General features: G+C 59.0%; 1 protein-coding gene across 3 annotated transcripts; it reads left to right on the top strand.

Annotated features, from left to right (window-relative positions):
* Positions 1-48: 48 nt before the first annotated feature.
* Positions 49-19490, top strand: SLC17A9 (solute carrier family 17 member 9). Of its 3 annotated transcripts, XM_055265428.2 has the most exons (13): positions 49-4387; positions 8425-8622; positions 9025-9164; positions 12062-12161; positions 13824-13954; positions 14476-14572; positions 14775-14871; positions 15420-15507; positions 16340-16374; positions 16817-16932; positions 17407-17462; positions 17584-17613; positions 18217-19490. In XM_055265428.2, exons 1-13 carry the CDS (start codon positions 4329-4331, stop codon positions 18378-18380), a joined length of 1311 nt encoding a protein of 436 aa, XP_055121403.1. In that variant the 5' UTR covers positions 49-4328; the 3' UTR covers positions 18381-19490. The 3 variants fall into 3 exon arrangements, with proteins under 3 accessions (XP_055121403.1, XP_063490241.1, XP_063490242.1); XM_063634171.1 differs by having other exon boundaries at positions 17584-19490; XM_063634172.1 differs by lacking the exon at positions 49-4387 and adding an exon at positions 4624-8263 and having other exon boundaries at positions 17584-19490.
* The last annotated feature ends 1918 nt before the right edge of the window (positions 19491-21408 follow it).

Genomic DNA, 21408 nt, shown 5'->3' with positions numbered 1-21408 from the left:
AAGGTTATTTTAATAACAAATACTAATGCATTTGTATTGAAAGTTGGTATCTTGGAATGGAAGGACAGAAGAAAGCTCGCCTCATGGAATTGTAGTTGGCTCTCCTTTCACTCTGACAGTGCTGCCCCTTTTAGTTTGTGAATCTGTACTTGGTGTGTTTAATTTGAAACCTGTCAGCTGCTCTCTTGACTGGGGCACTTAATGTTTCATAAACTAGTTTCCTTGGTGTGAAGGAAGTAGAACTTTTGAGCTACCCACTGCATGATTTTAAACTGATTTGAATAGCCTAAGTAATTACTCTTTTTTTTTTGCTTAATGAAATTTTCCAAACATATTAAAAACAGAGGGAATACGCCAGCACATCCCAGTATCCACCAGTCAGCCTGACACCCACCACCACCTGCCTGAGCCCCAGGCAGGAGATAACTACAGGTGTCTGATTCTGGTGGCTACCATGCTTTCAGGGCCATGAGCATCTTCATGAGTGGAAGGCAGTTGTAGGGTTCTTGGAAAGGACTCAGACTGAGCACTTCAAGGGCCTGAGGTGAAACTCAGAAATGGGCAGCGGGCATCATGGAGCAAGGCGTTGAGAGCTTGCATGTTTGTTGGGTATCAGAGAACAGGGAAGGCCTCTCCTCACCTGCTGCTCCTCCCTGTGTGGCAGTGGCATGTCACAGTGTTCTTTACGTCCACACACCTTTGCCAGTCCATTAGCCTCATGGGTCAGAAGGCAGCACGGTAGTTCTTGGTGGAGGTGGGCATCACCAGGAATGCTTCGGTGTGAGCTCCCACAGTACAGTCTGGAGGCTCACACCATCCTTGCACACATGGCCTTCCTGTCTTAGATATTCTGCCTTATTTTGGAATGCCATCTTTGCTTATGGTTTTTCACTTCTGTTAAAGTAGAACATGGAGTTTGAATGAGCCTTTGGTGTAACTAGCTATGGCAAGAATCTTCTAAGAGATGTGCTCCTTGGAGGTGCAATGTCCTTAGCTTGTTTGCCTTTTCCAGAAGCCACAAAATGGCTTTGGAGATAAACAGGCCCATGCTACAGAGTCACCGGCACAAGGCACCTGGTGCGCAGGAGCTGAGGTGCAGCCTGTGGTTAATTGGTAATAATCATGTCCCCACATCTGCACGGTGGGGGCTGTTTCTCTCATTTCACACCCCAGTATCCACCAGTCAGCCTGGTGCATGTGTGTGGGGAATATTTAAAGGCAATGTGACGTTCTGACTTGTCTGCAACATTTCAGTGTCGCCTAGTTGGAAGGCCAGGTTTACGGGTCCAAATTGTCCATAGTACAGAAGACCATTTATCAGGTGAAGCCCGTAGACCCATAGGCACAGCTATAACCAAAAGAATTCATGAAAGGAGTAACAACTGAAGGTGAGTGGGTTTCCTCCACAGGTTTTCTCAGGTTTTTAAATGCAGGTCACGTTGCAGGCTCTTCTGCCAGCTGTCCATCCATGCAAGGCAGTTGGTCACCCCGCAGGCTCACTTCGGAGATGAAGAGTGCTGGGTTCAGCAGCGCCTCCTGTCCTTGGGTCTCTGTGTATTTGAGGTGGAATTGATGAGCTTGGGAACCAGGGAGAAGCGGTGGAGCTGCTGTTGCCTTGAGCTGCCTGTGTCAGGCAAGGTCTCCGCCTCGCTGTGACTTCTGCTTCCTGGAGACACATCTGCAGGCGTTCCTCACACAAACAAGATTTTCTCCCTCTTGTGGATCATGGTGTGTGACTGACAGCTTTGGTAATTTTCCCAGCTGGCTTTGAAAGTGAAGCAGGCTGACCCGTCACCAAGGATTCTCTGCCATGGAGGGTCATGGAAGAATGGGAAGAGGTGCTGGCAGTCACAGCAGCCCAGGGTTTGTCCGTGCTCGTTTATAGATTTGTGTGCCCACCCAGTCCTCACTGGGCCCTCCCAGTTTTAGAAATGTTGAACACTAGTGCTTGTAAGATTCGAACAGTGAGTTTACCAGCTCTGAGAAAAACGAACTCCAGAACCTTGAAGAATGATTCTCTGTTATCGCACCCACATCACACCAAATCCGTTTGTCATCATTGCAGACTTGATCTTTCTGGTTTCGAGCACCATCTCACAGTTAGTTGTCTTTTTCCAGTCTGCTGTTGACAGGGTTAGCTCAGCCCGAAAGGTGCCCCCACCTTTGAGGCAGTACCCGCACGTGATGTCCAGTACCGTGGTCTTCCCTCTTGCTGCTGCCTGTCAGTCGTGGCAGAGAAAGTGCCATCTGTCAGTCTCCTTTTTATGGACTCCTCATCTTGAGAATTGTAGTTGGGCTGGAAGGGTGCAGGGCTAAGTGGGGTGCAGGGAGGAGCCCCCGGCCCAGGGCTGGCTTGTCTTGGTTTATAAGAAGCTGTGCTGGGCTCTCCTGGGGCCTCTGCGAGGTGTGTGGAGGCAGAGGCTGAGCAACGGGAGCCACACGTAGTGAGGCATGGATTTGCTTTAAAAAAAATCTTTAGCATCATCTCCCTATAGCAGCACTTGAAATAAACAAGAAGAAGTTAGGTGGGCCAGGCCCAGCAAGAGGGAGGAACGCAGCCCTCCAGAAGCAGAGGTCAGTGGGTGCTGGCTGTGACTGCCCTGTCCACAAGGTCACCCTCTGTCCTTGAAAACCCAGGTGTTGACTGTCTACTGTCCGTACATAATTTTTCACCTTAGGCCTCAAAGATGCTTGGGTGCGGGGCAGCTCTCAGAATCAACCAGAAGCCTGGAGAGCCTCCATCTGGCCACTACCAACACCCAGCTTCATAATGTCCCTGTGAGATGGCCCCTTCACCCACCCACCCGTCGCCGCGCGGCCCGTTTCTTCAGCTCATCCAGCCTTCACTCAGGTGTCCAGGGGTGCCTCCTCAGTCCAACCTATTTGAAGTAACACCCCTTCCCTACCCCTTTCACTTCTTTGATTTTTGTCTACCTGCCCCAGAACATCAGCTCCAGGAGGAAGGGTACTTTGGGTAACCAGATGGCAAATTGCTGCGGCATGATCACAGATCTTGGTAGGAAATCACCATTACAGAGTGAATGGAAGCGAATCACCTCAAAGAGGGTGCTGTTGACAGCGACATGTTTAGCAACAGTTTCCAAACTTCCTGGCTGTGGGCTAGGGCTGTTTGGGGCGATAAACCTCTCTCTGCCACCATCTTTTCCACCCTACCCTACATCAGGATGGATGAAAGCATGGCCTTGCTTTTTAGGGTGCTCGTGTCTTTAAGACCTGTTCAGCCCTAGGCTTAGGGAGCAGGCCCTGCAGTGCAGTGGGTTGGGCTGTTGGAGACCTGAGGGCTAGGGGGAAAGGGGTGGGTAAATGTGGTTCTGTTCTAAGTGGAGGGCCCCGCCTTAGGCGTGTCTCCCTTGGCCGCTGGGTGGTGGCTGCTGCATGGAGGATGGACTGAGGTGGGCCCTAGTGGAGGTGGGGGCGACACCTGAGGAGCAGGCCCTGCCGCGTCCTGGGGAAAGGCTGCATGGTTGAGGCCTTCCCCTGCTGGCTTCATCCTTGACATGGCAGCAGAAGCACACAGAGTGGGGGCCCTACCCCATTGCCCCTGCCCCTGAGCCCAGAGCCTGACCTGTGATGGGTCCTCAGGACACGTTTTGTCCAGGAACTCAGGGGCCCAGGGGCCAATGACAACCTTCACAGGCATCTGCTGAGAAGACACTGGCCAGCGCTGGATTTGCCCAGCTCTCCCAGGCTTGGTCCAAGGGCTCAGGAGTGGACCCATCCCTGCCCCGAAAGATCCATTTTAAAAATCAGTGACCTTGGACTTTTACTCTCTCTGCACTTGGTTAAGACTTTATCCCTAATTTTATTTGAGCGGTGAGGCAGGGACTGCCATCATCCCGCATTTTATAGACGGGACAGACGGCCTCATGGCTCCCTGTCATGTCCAAGGGATGGGCTGGCACCTCTCGGACCAGGCTTACCACCAGGGCCCTTCTCTGAAGCCCCAGTCTGACCGGCCTGCTGCTGGGAATCCTCCTCTGCCCCCACACTAACCTCGGCTGGGGCTGAGCCAGGGCACGTCGGACCAGCCAGGGCGACCCAGCCAGGGTGACTGTCGGCCCCGCTCCTATGGGGCAGCAGGGAGGGACGTCAGCAGGGTGGGGCGGGCACCCGAGTGGTATGCCCCGCCCTGCCCCGCCTGCCCGCCCTGGTGGCCGTCTGGGGGCGACAAGTCCTGAGAGAACCAGACGGAAGCACGCTGGGACTGACACGTGGACTTGGGCGGTGCTGCCTGGGTGGGTCAGCCTGGGCTGGGAGGCAGCCCCCGGACACAGCTGTGCCCACACCGTCTGAGCACCCCAAGCCCGATGCAGCCACCCCCAGACGAGACCCGCAGGGACATGGCCGGGGACACCCAGTGGTCCAGGTGTGACGGGGTGAGGGGAGGGGGGGTGGGAGCGGTTGAGATGGGGCCGTGGGGAGGGAGCTGAGATACTGCCGTGTGGGATGACGCTAGGTGGGGATCGCTGAGCTGGGCGGGCTCCTCTGGCTGTGTGGCCTCCTGTGTTTCTTTTGGGAGGTGGAAAGAAGTGAGTGCCCTGTCCTTCCTCCCTGCCATGAGATTCCGAGACCGGACCTGGCAAGTGCCCTATCCCAGCCAGTGGTTCCTGGGGCTCTTCCAGGCAGGGCTGTGTTCCCCAGGCCAGGAGCATTGTCCTGGACAGTCAGGAGGCATAGCCCCTGCCAGGTGGGACCACCCTGTGTATGCATAACCCCGACAGGCAGGCGCTGGGACAGTCAGGAGGCCAGGTATGGGGCACGGGCTGGAGCCTGCAGCTGGACAGGGGGCGTCCTGCCACCACGTGACAGCTGTGTGCTGGGGACGAGCTCCCCGCTGGCTTCAGCTCTCAGAGCATTTGGTGGTGGGGAGAAGCAGGGCCTGGGCAGGTCGCCTGGCCACCAGCACTGCTGCCTGTAGGAGGCTCCCCGGGCAGGTGACGCCTCAGAAACCAGGCGAGATGGTGACCGCGGGCCATTGGTCAGCTGGGGAGGGCCTCTGCCAGGGAGCTCCTGAGAGCAGCCCCCACACTGCTGAACCCCTGGGCTCTGGGTCTTGGGCTGAGGCCTCAAGTGGCTGGACCCTGGGCCTAGACTCAGGCCCTGTGGGTTCCAGAGCAGTCTCCTGCCTGCACTGAGTCCCCAGGGTACCTACCCTCACCATGGCAAGGTAATGGCACCTTCTGGCCCCACCAGTTCCCAGCTGTACGAGGGCTGAGGACCCTAGAAGTGCTGGGAAGAGTTGCAGGAAGGCCCAAAGGGGCAGTGCCACCACCGGATGTTGGCACCCAGAGGAAGGGAGTGCTGGCTGCGTGGGAAAAGCTGGCAGCCCAGATCACAGCCCTGTCAGGCGCCAATTACAGGGGAGGGCTGCCCTCAGCGGGGCCTGCCCCTTGCTCTCTTCCTCTTCCCCCACCCACGTTCATCCAGGCCTGTCGGGCAGGGCCAACTCCCCAGGGCTTCAGGGCCTCCTCTCTGGCGGCTGGGTTTGAGTGGCTCCGCCTTCACTACGTCCCTCCCAGGCTCAATGTTTAAAAAGGAGCCCTTGCCACAGCTCTGGCAACTTCCTTTGCAGGCCCTTATTGGGTAGCGCCAAGGATTCTGGAGGGGCCTGTCGGTCAAGGCTGCCACGCCCACGCCCTTTCCTAGCCTTCCCTCCTGCAGCCACATCACGAAGGCTGGGCCAGGCGAGAACAGAGCTGGAGGGCGGCACCCACACTCTCCAGTTTGCTGCTCTCCTGGCCTGGCCCCGGACAGTTCCCTTTTCTGAATCGAGGGGCCGTGTGACCACCTGTTTGCTCAGCCATGGATGCTGCTTCTGCACAGGGGCCGTTTGCTCTAGAAAGTTCACAGGAAGCAGGCTGCTGGGCTCAGGGAGTGCAGAGTGGTGGGAGGAAGCTGTTCAGGCTGCCCAAAGCTTTCCGGTTCTTGGCACACCCCGTGTCCCCCGCGCCCCCAGCAGGATGGAAGATTCCCAGCCTGGGGTCCTAGTCAGCCCTCAGGTAGCCAACTGTCTGGGTCGTCCTCTCCAGCCTGACATCCTTGTCTCCCTAGCGGCTGTGGAGGGTGCCCCTGTGCCCACCTGGCCAGCACCACCTGCCCAGCTCAGAGAAGGGGCTGTGGCTGCCGCCTGCCGTGTAGGGCAGATTGCTTGCCTGGAAGGGCTCTTCTTGATTTCCTCCTTCCAAGGAGGCCAGGGGGTGGCTCTGTTCTCAGTACTGTGCTGGCCGCGATGGGGGTGAGAATCGGTGCAACTGAGCTTTCTGCTGTTTCTAGCTAACGGCTAGGCAGTGCGGGGCAGGAGCCACCTGGACACAGGTCCCGCACCTCCCCCCCCTTTTCTTTTCAAGACAGAATCTCTCTCTCTCGCCCAGGCTAGAGTGCAGTGGTGCAATCTCGGCTCACTGCAACCCCGACCTTCTGGGTTCAAGCCATTCTCTTACTTCAGCCTCCCAGCTGGGACCACAGGTGCACACCACCACACTCAGCTAATTGTTTTTTTTTTTCTTTTTTTTTTTTTGAGATGGAGTCTCGCTAGATGGAGTCTCACTCTGTGGCCCAGGCTGGAGTTCAGTAGTTTGATCTCGGCTCACTGCAACCTCTGCCTCCCAGGTTCAAGTGATTCTCCTGCCTCAGCCTCCCGAGTAGCTGGGATTACAGGCGCCCGCCACCACACCTGGCTAATTTTTGTATTTTTTTTTTTTTTTGAGACGGAGTCTCGCTCTGTCACCCAGGCTGGAGTGGCGCGATCTCGGCTCACTGCAAGCTCCGCCTCCCGGGTTCACGCCATTCTCCTGCCTCAGCCTCTCCGAGTAGCTGGGACTACAGGCGCCCGCCACCACGCCCAGCTAATTTTTTGTATTTTTAGTAGAGACGGGGTTTCACCGTGGTCTCGATCTCCTGACCTCGTGATCCGCCCACCTCGGCCTCCCAAAGTGCTGGGATTACAAGGTTTCACCATGTGGGCCAGGCTGGTCTTGAACTCTGACCTTGTGATCCTCCCGCCTCGGCCTCCCCAAGTGCTGGGATTATAGGCGTGAGCCACCATGCCCGGCCCTGGCTAATTTTTAAAGCTTTTTGTTGTTGTTGTTGTTTTTTGTTTTTTGTAGAGCCAGGGATGTCCCTATGTTTCCCAGGCTGGTCTTGAACTCTTGGGCTCAAGTGATTTGCCCACCTCGGCCTCCTGAAGTGCTAGGATTACAGGCATAAGCCACCGTACCTGGCTCTAAAGCTCCTTTTTAAAGGCACCTTTGGACTGTGTGGCTTTTAGTGGAAAGTTAAGGGTGGGGCCCCCATGTCCCTTCTGCAAGTCTTGTGTGTTAAGTCAATGAAAACTGTTTACAGAGAGCCTGGGGCCAGGTAAATAACAGGGCCGCGGGTATCAACCACGCCAGGACAGGGCGTGGAGGCCAGGGCTGTACTGGGTTAGGCAGGCTGGCAGTGAGGACTGTGTGCTTCTGTGGTAACCCAGGGAGCAGACCTGGTCCCCAGACCCAGGCCACAGCCAGATATGGGGCAAGCCAGTTGTCCCCAGAGTGGAAGCTGGCTACAAATGACGCTGGTGAAACCACACTCACTGCCAAGTTCCAGGACAGACAGCACTTCCCCCCACACGACTTTCTCCAAACTCCAGGGGTTAATGGTTGGCCCTGCTGTGGGGAGGGGCTGGAGCCAGGATAGCCTCTGGCAGAGCGGGAGGTGTCAGAGGATGCAGCTCTGGGCTGCTGGAGAGACCTGTTCTTGCCTCCGAGATCTCTCGCCGGGCCTCCGTCAACCAGGATTGGGAGTGTGAGCTGGCCGGCCTGGCTCTGTGACCTCTGGCGTGGTCAGTGCCCGACTTGCTGGTCTTTTCTCCTGTGGGAAGCGTCTAGGCGCAGACTTGGAGAGAGCGCCAAGAAGGACGGAGACCTGCCCCTCTGTCCACAGCACACCCTCGTCCACTCATCTGTGGCAGGTTCTTGGGAGCACACCCCCGGGTTGCAGCCGGCTCCCCGCAGGGGCAGACGGGACCTTTTGGGAAGGGTGGGGTGAGACTCTCCAGTGTCCAACTCCTCTGCCACCCATCTCCTGGTCACCTTCTCCCCTGTTCTCTTTGAGGGGAACAAGCAGGGCCCGGCCCAGGCACCTTTTGTGGGGATGAATTGTTGTTGCCGTGACCTGCGCAAGTGCTGGCCACTCAGTTGCTCCCAGCCGCCACTGTGCCTCATTTCTGGCTGCCTGTGTTCTCCCAGGGGTCAGCAGATAGGTGCGATTAGGTGTTTGAATGCTTGCCAAGTTGCCCTCCATCAAAGCTGTCCCCATTCACAGTCCCACGTCCCCCAGCCCTGAGGGAGGTCTCTGAGTGACGAACTCGAAGCAGCAGGGCCGTGGGGCCTCCCCAGGGCCTGACCATCTCCTGTCCCGCAGGCCCGAGTGCCAGGCATGGACGGGGACGCTGCTGCTGGGCACGTGCCTTCTGTACTGCGCCCGCTCCAGCATGCCCATCTGCACTGTCTCCATGAGCCAGGACTTCGGCTGGAACAAGAAGGAGGCCGGCATCGTGCTCAGCAGCTTCTTCTGGGGCTACTGCCTGACGCAGGTTGTGGGCGGCCATCTCGGGGATCGGTAACTGCTCCTCTTCCCCATCTCCAGGCTGGTGGGGGCCGCCCAACTGGGGCCTCCAGGGGCGAGTGGGCTGGCTTTGCTGCTGCACATACAGGATGCGACTCCTGTGGAAGGAGCTTGGTGGATAAATTTGGGCAGAAGACCCACCCAGAGGAAGATGGGAGCTGGGAGGGGAGAGGCCAGGCTTGGCAAGGCCCCAGGGCCCTGCAGGCAGAGGAGGCAGGCAGCTCCCCTGGAGTACCTGGTCTCCTCATGAGGCATCTGTGGGGTCATGAGCAGGCCCTGTAGAGGCAGACAGGCCAGGCCCAGCTCCGAGCACCCACTCGAGGGCTGCCCTGAGTCAGGGTGGTGCCCCTTGGTCCTGCACAGCCACATCCTCACCTCCCTCTGTCTCCCCTCCAGGATTGGGGGTGAGAAGGTCATCCTGCTATCAGCCTCTGCCTGGGGCTCCATCGCGGCCGTCACCCCACTGCTCGCCCACCTGAGCAGTGCCCACCTGGCCTTCATGACCTTCTCACGCATCCTCATGGGCTTGCTCCAAGGTAAGGGGAGCTCAGTTGGCTCCCTCACACGCTCTGGCACCAGGTGGGGAGACAAGGGGAGTGTGCACGGATGTGTGTGCAGGTACACGCGTGCATGCAGGTGCAGGTGGTGTACAAGTGTGTGTGTGTATGTGCATGCCTGCATGCATGCGTACACCTGTGTGTGTAAGTGTGTGTGTATGTGCATGCCCACATGCATGCGTACACCTGTGTGTATGCCTGTGCAAGTGTGTGTATGGGCATGCCCACGTGCATGCATGCACCTGTGTGTGTGTGTGCAAGTGTGTGTGTATGGGCATGCCCGTGTGCATGCGTACACCTGTGTGTGTGCGTGTGCAAGTGCATATGTCCCTGCAGACACATGTGTATGCAAGCAGTGTGCATGTATGTGCTTGTGCATGTGTGTACATATGTGTGCGTGCACACGTGTGTGTGCATGTGTGCGTGCAGGTGGTATGCATGCGTGTGCATGCCTGTATGTGTGTGTATGTGTGCGTGCCCGTATGCATGTGTATGTGCTTATGTGTGCCCGTATGCGTGTGTACGTGTGTGAGCGTGCCCGTATGAGGGTGTACGTGTGGCCATGCATGTGCCTTCTATAGGTGCACACTCTGCAGTGATACACAGGATCACAGGGGGCACCTGTGTAGTGAACTTGCCCCTGCCCCTGAATTTTGTCACCAAACACCCTAGTTCAGTGGCGGATTCCAGCTGCAAAGGACCCGCTGTGGGACTCTGGGTTTTGTGCATTTTGGTCACACGTATGCTGATGATGCCTCGGATACTAGGGCCTTGGAGCGCCTTAATTGTCAGGAGAACAAGGTGGGTGGGGGGCAAAGGGGGCTTTGGGGGGCCCCTACTTGGCTGGGGTCCCCTGGAGAAACAGCTAGGCCTCCAACCTGCAGGGGCCTGCCGGCCCCGAGAGCCTGCCCCAACCCAGCCTGCCTGGCCACCCCACCCATCAGCAGTTCCCGGCCTGGGCCACTCCTCCCCCAGTGTCCTGGGCCATCCAGACCCCCCACTCAGGACTCCCCCTACCTTCCAGAGCTGGCATCAGGTTCAGAGCGCTGGCCATGGCTCCCATAGAACCTCTGCCCTCCTTCTCCTCCAAGTCCGGAGACTTTGGGGAGTTCACTCCCAGGCCGCGTTCTCCTCCCTCTCCACACCCTCACTCCCCAAGGTTACGGCCTGGAAGGTGCTACCTGGGACTGTCTTCATAACAGAGGAAGGGGGTCTGCCCAGGAAAGAGGCCACTGTCATGGTCACGGGGTGTCACATGAGAACAAGGGCCCCGTGCATGGCCCACCCTCAGAAGAGGGTGCAGGGAGTGCAACTGAGGATTTAGGATTGTGTGTTTACTGTGAGGCCCCGTCCCAGAGCCAGCCCCTCCAGCATCACCGCCTCCCCAGGCACTGCCCGGGCCCCACTGCAGGAGCTGGAGGAGGAGGAGAGGAATGATTGAATCAACCTGGAGGGGAGGACAGGCCTGGCGGGGGGTGGGGGCCCTCATCGTTGTTTACTGGAGGGTCTTTGGGGTGAGGGAGGAGGGTCCCAAGGCTGAAGCTGTGAAGAAAATGGTGGCACTGCCTCAGACTGGGCTGACCAATGCCTCCTAGGTGTTGCTGAGAAGACCCTTGGCCCTGGGGCAGGCGGCTGTCCTCGTGGGCAGCTCTGGGGACCCAGCAGGCAGCCAGACCCCGTAGGCTCGCTGCCAGCTCCAGCTGCTCTTCCTCTGCAGGGCCTAGCTTGTTGTGCTACGATGACTTGGCACCTGAGGCACATTCTGTTTTCTAGAAACCTTCAAAGTCTGGCACATCTCAATATCAGATGTCATCCTGTGCCCACGAGCCTACTCTGGGGGTCTGGGGGCAGCAATGGCGGCTGCGTGGTAACCGTGGGCACCACCTGCGGCTGGCTTTGCCGTGTTTGTGCACGCTGTCCTCGAGCAGAGCGGAGATGCCGGGTGTCCCAAGACCTGTGGCTCTTGCTGTGGGGCATTGGAATTCTGGAGGGAGCCCCACAGAGCTCTGCCAGGCAGCCCCCAGCCTCCCTCCAGGGAGTGAGGGAATGGGCCCTGCCTCTGGGCCGTGAGCCTGTGAGTGAGCGCTCTGCGGTTAAAAGTTACAGTCGCTGGCCAGGCAGGCGTTTCCTGTGTGTGGCCGTCTGTTTGACGATGCCCCCCTGTGGGGTAGCATCAGTGCCCTGTAGACAGGGCCCGTGAGTTTGGGGGACAAGCTCCTGTTGTCACGGTGGCTCCGTGGTGCCTCCCCTCGCAGAGTCCCTCCAGGTCAGGCTCAGAGCCCTCTGGATGTGGAGCTGCATGAGGTGGTAAGGTGGTTTCCAAACTTCTAAAGCGGTCCAAAAGAAATCCTGGGAGGAAACTCAGTTTATAAAACAGGGAAGGGCAGCTTTCCTGGGGGAAGTATGTGTCTGTGCACACGTGCGGCAGGTTTCTGTGCACGCAGGTGTGTATCTTCGTGCGTATGCATGTATCTGCATCAGTGTGAGCACCGTGCAGCACTGCCAAGAAGTGTGCCAGTAGACACGTGCGTGTGCAGGCGCGTGTGTGTATGTTGGTGCGAGGACTCTGTAGAGCACAGCTGGAAGCCAGTGGTGAGAGTGTGCACATGTGCGTGTTCGTGGGGTGGGAGGGCTAGCTTGGAAGCAGGGGTGTTTCCCTCAGCTATGCAGGTGGCATGACCCTGAGCGAGCCTCGCCCAAAAGGACTCTGTTTCCTCAGTGGCACCAAAAGCCCTGCTCTGCTGGTCCCTCGGGTGGGGAGGTGAGCGAGAGGGACAGGTGGACGTCCTCTGGAATCACAGCCCAAACCTGAGCAGACGGGCCGGGACGAGCCTCCCTGGATGGACCCCGAGAGACCCTCCTTCCACTTGTTGCAGGGGTTTACTTCCCTGCCCTGACCAGCCTGCTGTCGCAGAAGGTGCGGGAGAGTGAGCGAGCCTTCACCTACAGCATCGTGGGCGCCGGCTCCCAGTTTGGGTAAGTCCTGGCCTAAGACGGGGCCCAGGAGAGGCCACCAGGTGAGCCCCTTGCCGAGTGGCCCCTGGTCTGCGTGGGGGTCGGGCCACATAGGCCTGCAGGGCCACCATGGGTGAGGCGGGTCCCGCAAGCGCCTTTTGGGCTCTGTAGCCCGAGGCTGTGCTCTGCAGGTACCAGCCCCGGGCACCGCACTTGCTTTGTGCATATTTCTGCCTTTCTGGAGTGGCTGGCAGGTGATGAGGCTGGGACTTGGGGACATGGGTTGGGGGAGCGGCCATATCATCTCATTTTCTTTCATCTGTGCTAACAAAGCCAGATGCCGTCCCCACCCTCCACTGGCCCCCACCCCCGCCAGGAGAGTCTGTGAGCCCAGGAGCGTCTGGGCCAGGCTGGGCCTATCAGCTGGCTGGAGGGCGGCTTGTCCTCATCCACAACACGGCAACCCCGTGGCCCTCAGTCCTCCCTCCCAGTGCCCGCTCCTTGGGCAGCTCCAGACCCTCTAGCGATGCTGGTGACCTGGATCGAGGCCAGGCCTGGGGTGGGAGGCCTTCCCAGTGGTTGTAGCAGGGTGGATGGGTGCAGGAGCTGACCGGGGCTTCCTAGTCGCGGGGCTCAGGCCCTCGTGTTACTGTTGCTGAGGTTCAGAGGGGCGGAGGCGGCCGCAGTAGGTGGGGCCGGGAGCAGCCCCAGGCAGGCCTAGAGTGACCAGATTCATTAAATAAAAACAGACTGCCCAGAGGAATGTGAATTTCAGATAAACTGGAGGGGATATACTTCTACTAAAGAATGAATCCTCACTTCTCCAAAACCCGGTTTCATTGAGTGTCCTGCGGTTTTTCTGCACCCAGGTGGGGAGCAGAGACAGGGTCAAGTGTGGGCTGGGAGGGGCAGGAACAGTGCTACCCCAGCCCGCCCTGGTGCCCAAGGCCAAGTCCTGCTGCCCCAGGAGCTGTGTCCACCCCGCAGAGGCTCCGCGGGAGTAACGAGGCCCCATCTGGATGCCAGGCCCCGCTTTGGGGCTCTCTCTCTTCCTCCTTTTGCCATGATGTTAACTATTCCCCACCCCGTGCCAGTGGAGGGGCCTCAGCAGCAGAGGGGGGCTGGGCCGCCAGCCAGGTCGCACCCAGAAGGGAGCCTCTGAGGGGCCATTTGGGACAATGAAATCATGGGGACGGGATGGGGGTTGTTGGATTTGGCCGTCGTGGTATTTTTGCATCCAGAAGTCTTTTTGAATTTTGTCCTCAATGATGTTTGAAGCACAAAAACCGTGGGGAGTTTCATTGTAGTAATGCTCACCACTGTCTCCTCCTTGGTGCCGTTTTTAGTTGAAAAGGATCCACATGACAAATTGTAGGCCAATTTGAAGGCCTAGAAGCAAGATGTGAAAAGCAATGTGAGTTCCACAGCAGCCGCCCGACTGGGACACACGCGTGGCTGGTCCCGAGTCTGCCCCAGCCCTGTGTGTCCGGAGTCTCCCCTGAATACCCGAAGTCCTTAACAAAATAGGCCGGGATAGTGGCTTCTGAGCTGCTGCTCTGAAGGCGATGAAAACACCCTCTTCTCCAGGGGCTCAGCCCGCACCAGGGTGGGGTTTCTGATAGGCCCCTCCTCACCCAAGTGGTGCCGCTGAGGGGCCTGGCCACACTCCCCCTGTCTTTGCAGGACACTGCTGACTGGGGCAGTGGGCTCCCTGCTCCTGGAATGGTATGGCTGGCAGAGCATCTTCTATTTCTCCGGCGGCCTCACCTTGCTTTGGGTGTGGTACGTCTACAGGTACCTGCTGAGTGAAAAAGGTAACGCAGGCAGGGCGGGCTAGTCCCAGGCGCCCATGGCTGCCCAGTGCCTCCTCCCCTGGTGGCAGCCTCTGAGCAGCCTGGAGCAGGAGCCTGGAGACGGCGGCTTTGACCTCCCAAAGAATCCACCAGTGAGGAAAAGTGCTCGGGTGCTGAGCTGTCAGCGGCTCCGCCACCCAATCTGATCTGGAAGGTTCCATCTAGGGCTAAGGCAGACACCCAGGAAGACCGGCTGGGCACAGGTCCAGGCAGGGTGCAGGAGCAGCCAAGTCTTTGGGTGGCCAGGAGGGGGCTCTGGAGGAGGCCGTGGGGAGGGTCGTTCAGAACGCGGTTCTCAAAGGTGATGCTACCTGTTAGGTGCCTGGTAGGGAAGGCCACGGGAGGCTGGCGCCCATGTGCAGCCTGAGGCATGGACGAGGCCTGCTGACCCCTCTGGAACCACCCCCAAATCCCCAATCCTTTGGCAGCGGACGGCGCCTCCCGCCCTGACAGCCGTCACTTTGACACCGTTGCTCCCTCAGATCTCATCCTGGCCTTGAGTGTCCTGGCCCAAGGCCTGCCGGTGTCCAGGCACAGCAGAGTCCCCTGGAGACGGCTCTTCCGGAAGCCTGCTGTCTGGTGAGCTGGGACCTGTGCTGCCCCTTGGAGCAGCGGCCGGGCCGGTGTGAACCTGGCTGGACCTGACAGCCCCTGAGCCAGCAGGGCCTAGGGCTCAGAGAAGTGGGACTCTGGCCCCCAGGGGAGGCCTCTCGGGGTGGGTCCCACAGGCCCGGCCAGCTTGTGCGGCACCAGAATCACGGTCCACCCTTGGGCACCGCAGGGCAGCCGTCGTCTCCCAGCTCTCTGCAGCCTGCTCCTTCTTCATCCTCCTCTCCTGGCTGCCCACCTTCTTCAAGGAGACCTTCCCTGATGCCAAGGTGAGTCGGCGGCTCCCGCAGGGTGAAGGAGCGCCCAGAGGGTACGAGGCTTGAGCTGCACCAGGCACTGTGGGTCCTTGGCCTGCAGATGGTGGAACCCTCGGCTCCTCCTGGACTCTGAGGGTCCTGGCACTGCCAGGCTCTTCCTCTGGAGAGGACCCCGTCCATGCTCGGGGCAGGTTTCTGTGTTTGAGGCTGGAAATGATGCGGGCACTTGGTGCCTTCCTGCTGCGGCTGCAGCCCTCCCTGCCCTCACCGGTGACCTGCTGGCCCACAGAGCCTGACTTCAGAGCCCGAGGAGGCCGGTGCAGAAGCCGGGATGTGGACAGAGGGGTCACCTGCGGTCAGCACGGTTCCTTCTCTGAGGTTGTCTTGCTGCCCCGCCGGGTGGTGGTCAAGAGCTGCACATTCCCAGGAGCAGGGCTGGCCCTGCCAGAGAGCTTTCCTGGGCAGTGGTGGCCACGGGGGGGCTGTCCAGCCTAAGGATCCTCTTCCAGATGGCCAGGTGCCAGCCCTGGCCCCCCCTGAGGCCACACTCCCCCCTGCAGGGCTGGATCTTCAACGTGGTGCCTTGGTTGGTGGCGATTCCAGCCAGTCTATTCAGCGGGTTTCTCTCTGATCATCTCATCAATCAGGGTGAGCCCCTGGGAGGGGACCAGGACCAGAGGCCACACCCTGGTTCACCTCGCTTTTGAGGGGCAGGATGCTCCCCTCCTGGGGGTGCAGCTTCAGCACACGGAGAGCTGGGACAGAGGGGCACTTCTTTCCAGGCTCAGCCTCCTCCCTAAAGGGTGGGGTTAGACTATGGTGAGAGGGTCTGGTCTCACCGTGACTGTGGAGCTCACCCTGGGGGCTGGATGCAGCCCCTGACCCTCCGGGAAGGCACCTGGAGGGGTCAGAGGTTACAAGCATCCTTGAACCTTTGGAAGAGCTTCCGTCTCTGTCCCACGTGCTCCAGACCCACACTGGGATGAGCCCTGAGTGGGCTGCGTGTTTCCTCCCCTAGTGCCGTGTCCGCTGCACAGACACGCACAGGCGGATGCACACGCGTGCCCACGTGCTCTCTCCACACGTGTATCCCTATTCTTAGAATGTTCGTGTTTTTCCTAATTGCAAAAGGAATACACATTCGTTGTGGAAAAGCTAGAAAATCTGGGGCAGCAGAGGAAGTGGGGCCGCTCGCCTGTTTCCGCCTCTGTAACTGCCGTGTGGCTGTTCTTCTGTGTTTCTGCCCAAACCCACGCCTTGGGAACCTTCCAAGGGCACACATGCTGCCTGGCAGCTGCACCACACACACACGTGTGCACACGTTTTTGCCTGCAGCATGGGACAGCTGTCTTGAGCCCCAAGCCTCTTCCTCCCCTGCTGCCCCTCTGCAGCCGTTCGGGATGGGACCCCCTCTGGGTGCCGTCTGGGGTGTCAGCACGAAAGGGCTAACGGGAGCCCCTTCCCTGGCCTCCCCTTGTAGGTTACAGAGCCATCACGGTGCGGAAGCTCATGCAGGTAGGAGAATCATTCCAGTCATTCTCTCTGGATATCCCCGCTTTGTTCAGGGTCTCCCAGGACCGCAGGGTTGTGTCCCCAAGTCACCTGATGTCTGGGACCACGCAAATGCCAGGCCTCTCCATGTGTCCAGCACTGGGGCCCAGAGGGGGCTGTTTAGACAGCTGTTGGGGGGCAGGCTGGGGTCAGCATCCTGTGCCCCTCTGGGCCCAGCCTGAGCTTGCCCGCGTCGAATAGGGCCTCCCCCTTGGAGCGGGGCTGATTCTTGCGGCGCCTCCTCCCAGATCTCCTCTAGGGGTCCTGGTCTGAGAGAGGGTTTCGGTCCCAGCTGACCTGACCCTTGTGCAGTGCGCCCAGGGGGGCTGTCGGGCGGCCGAGTCAGGAGAGGGCCCAGCTGCAGGCGGGCCGGGTGCCTGCCCGTCACGGTGGCGCTTTCCTGCAGGGCATGGGCCTTGGCCTCTCCAGCGTCTTTGCTCTGTGCCTGGGCCACACCTCCAGCTTCTGTGAGTCTGTAGTCTTTGCATCAGCCTCCATCGGCCTCCAGACCTTCAACCACAGGTGAGGGCTGACTGCTCCATCCACCAGAGCCACCATGCTGCCCGCATGCCCCAGGCCCGCGCATGTGAAGAGGGAGCGCTGTCCGCCTCTCTCTGAGTGTCTTCCTCACACTTCACCCCCTTCCCAAGCTGCTGGGCAGCAACTGCATTGAAGACTCAATAGGAGTTCTTTAGGAACCAGCAATTCACATCAGTGAGCAGCACGTGCGCATGACTTGTGCAGACGTGCTTTCCCCCAAGCGCTTTACTCTAAGGAGTCGCTTCCTGCACTGGGTCCCCCATGAAGACGGGCGGCTGGGGCTCGTGTTGGTGTGGTGTGCAGGGCTGCAGTGTTTGGCCAGGGAGTGGGCCTGAGCATCTCCCAGCCCCTCCCGTGGCTCCACTAGACTTTGCTTCCCCACTTCCCCCGTGACAACCCTGGGCCACGAGCTCGGTGGTGGCCAGGGCCGCTCACCACCCTCTTTCCTCCCCACAGTGGCATTTCTGTTAACATCCAGGACTTGGCCCCGTCCTGCGCCGGCTTTCTGTTTGGTGAGGACCTTGCCCACCCCAGCTTTGCCCCTCCCTGGGCCTCCGGGTGGGTGGGCCATGGGAGATCCCGGAGGGCTTTCGCTGACCGTCCATATTCCCACTCGCTCTGGCCTCTTCACAGGTGTGGCCAACACAGCCGGGGCCTTGGCAGGTGAGAGTGGGCCTCCGTGCCTAGGAGTTCCCCTGTCTCTGGGGTTTGAGCCCACTGAGGTGCTGCAGGGTGGGGGTGTGCCTCCCTTCAGAGGGGGTCCCGGTGTCAGAGGAGGGCACAGACCCCAGAGCAGGCCCAGGAGAGGAGGATGTGGCTGCCTTCCAGGTTTCACTGGACTTTGCTGACGACAGGTGGCTCATGGGTTGCCATCTGCCCTGACTCACAGATATGTTCCCATCCTGGGTCCCTGGGGTCCCCGGGACACCACCTGGCCCCGCTGAGTGCCGTGGATGATGGGGGTCCTCCAGCTCAGCCTCGCCTGGGCCGGCCTGTGGCTCCCATTTCTCCTTCAGCGGGACAAGGGGGACTTGTTACCAGGCCATTTCCTGGATGGCCTGTGAGATCTCTGCCTCTCCAAGACCCTCCAAGTCGGAGCCTGACCCACAGCTGGGACACTGAATTCAGCCCTGGGAACCATGGGGGCTTCTGTCTATCAGGCGCTAGACCCCCAGCCCTTCCCCGGCACTACCCTGGGAACCAGGGTGGGGCGTGGGGCCTGGGCTGCCCGGGAGCACTCAGCCTGCCTGGGCCTCTCTTGGGCAGGTGTCGTGGGTGTGTGTCTGGGCGGCTACTTGATCGAGACCACGGGCTCCTGGACTTGCCTGTTCAACCTTGTGGCCGTCATCAGCAACCTGGGGCTCTGCACCTTCCTGGTGTTTGGACAGGCCCAGAGGGTGGACCTGAGCTCCACCCACGAGGACCTCTAGCTCCCAATCCCACAGCCTCTCCAAGGACCCAGGTGCCAGCAGCCCCGGGACAGAGGGGACTCAGTGTGTGGGACTTGGTCACTCCATGTCAGACGCACGAGCAGAGAGGAACACAAACCACCGTGGAGCCCGAAGCTCCTTAAGGAGAGTCCACACCAGCTGGTGGGAGGGTGGGGTGGGCCTGGGTCCCGACCAGGCTCGCTGCTCTCTGGGCCTCAGTTTCCCCACCTGCCAGCGGGCTCGGCCCTGTCCTCCTCACAGGCTGGTGTGGCCGTCAGGGTGAGTGGGGTTATCGTTAGTAGGCGCAGCCTCATTCCCACCACGATCTGTTCCGCGTGGTTCCCGCCAAGCCTCCCGTGGTCGCCGTGCTCTCCACAAGCCTCCTGCAGCGCCTGCCTGCCAGTGTGAGGCTGGCACCAGGCTGCAGCCTCCCCAATCCCAGCCCACGTTGCTGTGTCTCTGGCAGGCTGTCCTCCTTAGTGCGAGCTGTCCTGTGCACTGTAGGATGCTTAAAGGTATCCCTGGCCTCCACCCACCCCCAGCCAGCAGCACCTACCCTCCCTCCTCCCAGTCGGACAACAGCCAGAAATGTCTCCAGACTCTGCCCAGCCTCCCCGGGTAGCCACCCTTGAGACACGACCTGAGTCTCTGCGTCTCCCAGCAGCCTGACAGAGACCCCCAGGGCAGTGGGTGGGTGGCGGGCTAGAGACCCTTGCCCGTTTCTGGGACCCTGGCGCCGCTCTCCCCTCCTGTGGATCCCTCCGCACTAACAGTGTTCTCAGTGGGCAGACGCCTGGGCACCCCTTGGGCCCTGCCCAGCATGGCCATGGCGCAGGCTCTCGAACCTGCACGGCTTCCCCAGGCCTGGTGATTCTGCTTTCCAGGGACGGTTGGCACCTTCCTCGGGGGCGGGCCCCATGCACCCCAGAACACACAGACCCACCTTTCTGGCGTTCTTTCTACCTCCCTTTTCATTGCCTGAGGAGCTGGTGGTTTCACGAGTTAATGATACATCTTGCAAGGTGTACACGTAGAGAAAAAAACCTAAAAATGTGGAAAAGCACGCCAAAGCCTTATTTAAATAATAACTATTAAACTATTCAAAAAGAAGACTGTTACTTTATTTAACACCTTTGTTTTTTAAGAGTGAACACGTGTTAAAGACTTTTTGTAACTAATTCATGAGGAAAGGAGTGACACGTTGGAATCAGGTCAAAGGAGAATCCCAGGAACAGACTCCTAGGCTGGGAGTGTTGAAATGAGCGTGCCAGCAGAGCCAGGCTGGGTTTCGAGGTTCCTTTGCCGCCAGGGGTCCTGCGTGTCCAAAGATGACAGCAATGTGCCCTGTTATCAGCTGTCCACCCAGCTTTCCCAAGATGTGGGGCCCTCATAGAGTCAGACAGCCCAGGTGTGCTGTGGAAAGGCAAAGTGGAATGTTGCACTTGAGCACAAATGTTCCCCTACAATCTCTCCAGTTTCAGTCAGCCCAACCCTGTGGCTGTACCCATGGTGCCACATCACCCCCACAGAGGCTTCGGGACGGCCCTGCTGGACTGCTGGGCGCCGCTGGGGGGTCTTGGGGGGGGAGGGGCTTCCAGAAGCCTGGCAGTTGCTGTCTGGAGGCCGGGAAGCCAAGCCCGGGAAACCCACCTGCAGCTGAGTTCAGAGGTGGGGCCCGTGTGCTGTGAATGAATTGCTGTCTCTCCTCCTCATCTTGCACTAAATCTACATAACATAAAATTTACCATTTTAGCCATTTTTAAGTGCACGGTTCTGTGGCATTAGGTACATTGGCGTTGTGCAGCCACCGCCACCCTCTGCCTTCAGAACTTTCTCATCTTCCCAAACCGAAGCTCTGTGCTCATTAAAGCTTAGCTCCCCGTTGCTCTCCCCCAGCCCCGGCAACCCCACTCCACTTTGTGTCTCGACTCTAAGTGTGGCTGCTCTGGGGACCAGTGCGAGTGGACGGACGCTGGGTTTGCCTGCGTCTGGCTTCTTTCACTCAGCAGAGTATCCTCCGGTTTTATCCGTTTTGTAGCAAGTGTCAGCATTTTTCTCATTTTTAAGGCTGAATATTGTGTGGATAAGCCATGTTTTGTGTATCTGTTCACCCATTGATGGACCTATGAACACGAGTGTGCAGTTAGCACCTTTTATTTTTATTTTATTTATTTTTTGGAGACAGAGGCTCACTCTCTCCCCCAGGCTGGAGTGCAGTGGCTTGATCTCGGCTCACTGCAACCTCCACCTCTCGGGTTCAAGCGATTCTCCTGCCTCAGCCTCCCAAGTAGCTGGGATTACAGGCGGCTGCCACCACATCCGGCTAATTTTTGTATTTTTAGTACAGATGGGGTTTCACCATGTTGGCCAGGCTGGTCTCGAACTCCTGACCTCAGGTGATCCACCTGCCTCGGCCTCCCAAAGTACTCGGATTGCAGGCATGAGCCACCACGCCCGGCCCCCGCCCTACTTTTGTTTTTTGTTTTTTGGAGACAGGGTCTTGCTCCATCACCTAGGCTGGAATGCAGTGGCACAATCACAGCTCACTGCAGCCTCAACTTCCCTGACTCCAGTTGATCCTCCCACCTCAGCCTCTGGAACCACAGGTGCATACCACCACGCCCAGCTCTCACTGTGTTGCCCAGGCTGGCCTTGAATTCCTGGGCTCAAGTGATCTGTCACCATGGCTTCCCAGAGTATTGGGATTACAGGCATGAACCATGGTGCCCAACCAGTCAGCACCCTCTAAAATCCACAGCCAGCTGCAAAATGTCTGACAGCAAGGAGGCAGCCCTGCCCAGGGAACTGGAGTGGAGAACCCAGAAGTGATACAGGACTAGGTGGGCAGTGCGGCCGCCCCTTGGGCTGCACAGTCCTGCGGGACCAACATTCCTAGGCCCTCTGGATTCTGTGGAGTTTGTCACTTCCTTGCAGAGTGGAGGCCGGGGAGGCCGTCATGTGGGATGTGGGGGCGCAGGCCCAGGCACGGCAGGCAGGCCCACCCCCTTCCCTCCCAGCGGCTTCTGGG

This window comes from Symphalangus syndactylus, chromosome 24 (genome assembly GCF_028878055.3).
Source record: "Symphalangus syndactylus isolate Jambi chromosome 24, NHGRI_mSymSyn1-v2.1_pri, whole genome shotgun sequence".
Classification (NCBI taxonomy): Eukaryota; Metazoa; Chordata; class Mammalia; order Primates; family Hylobatidae; genus Symphalangus; species Symphalangus syndactylus.
The sequence above is the reverse complement of the archived record's forward strand: the minus strand, read 5'-3'. Positions and strand labels throughout refer to the sequence as shown.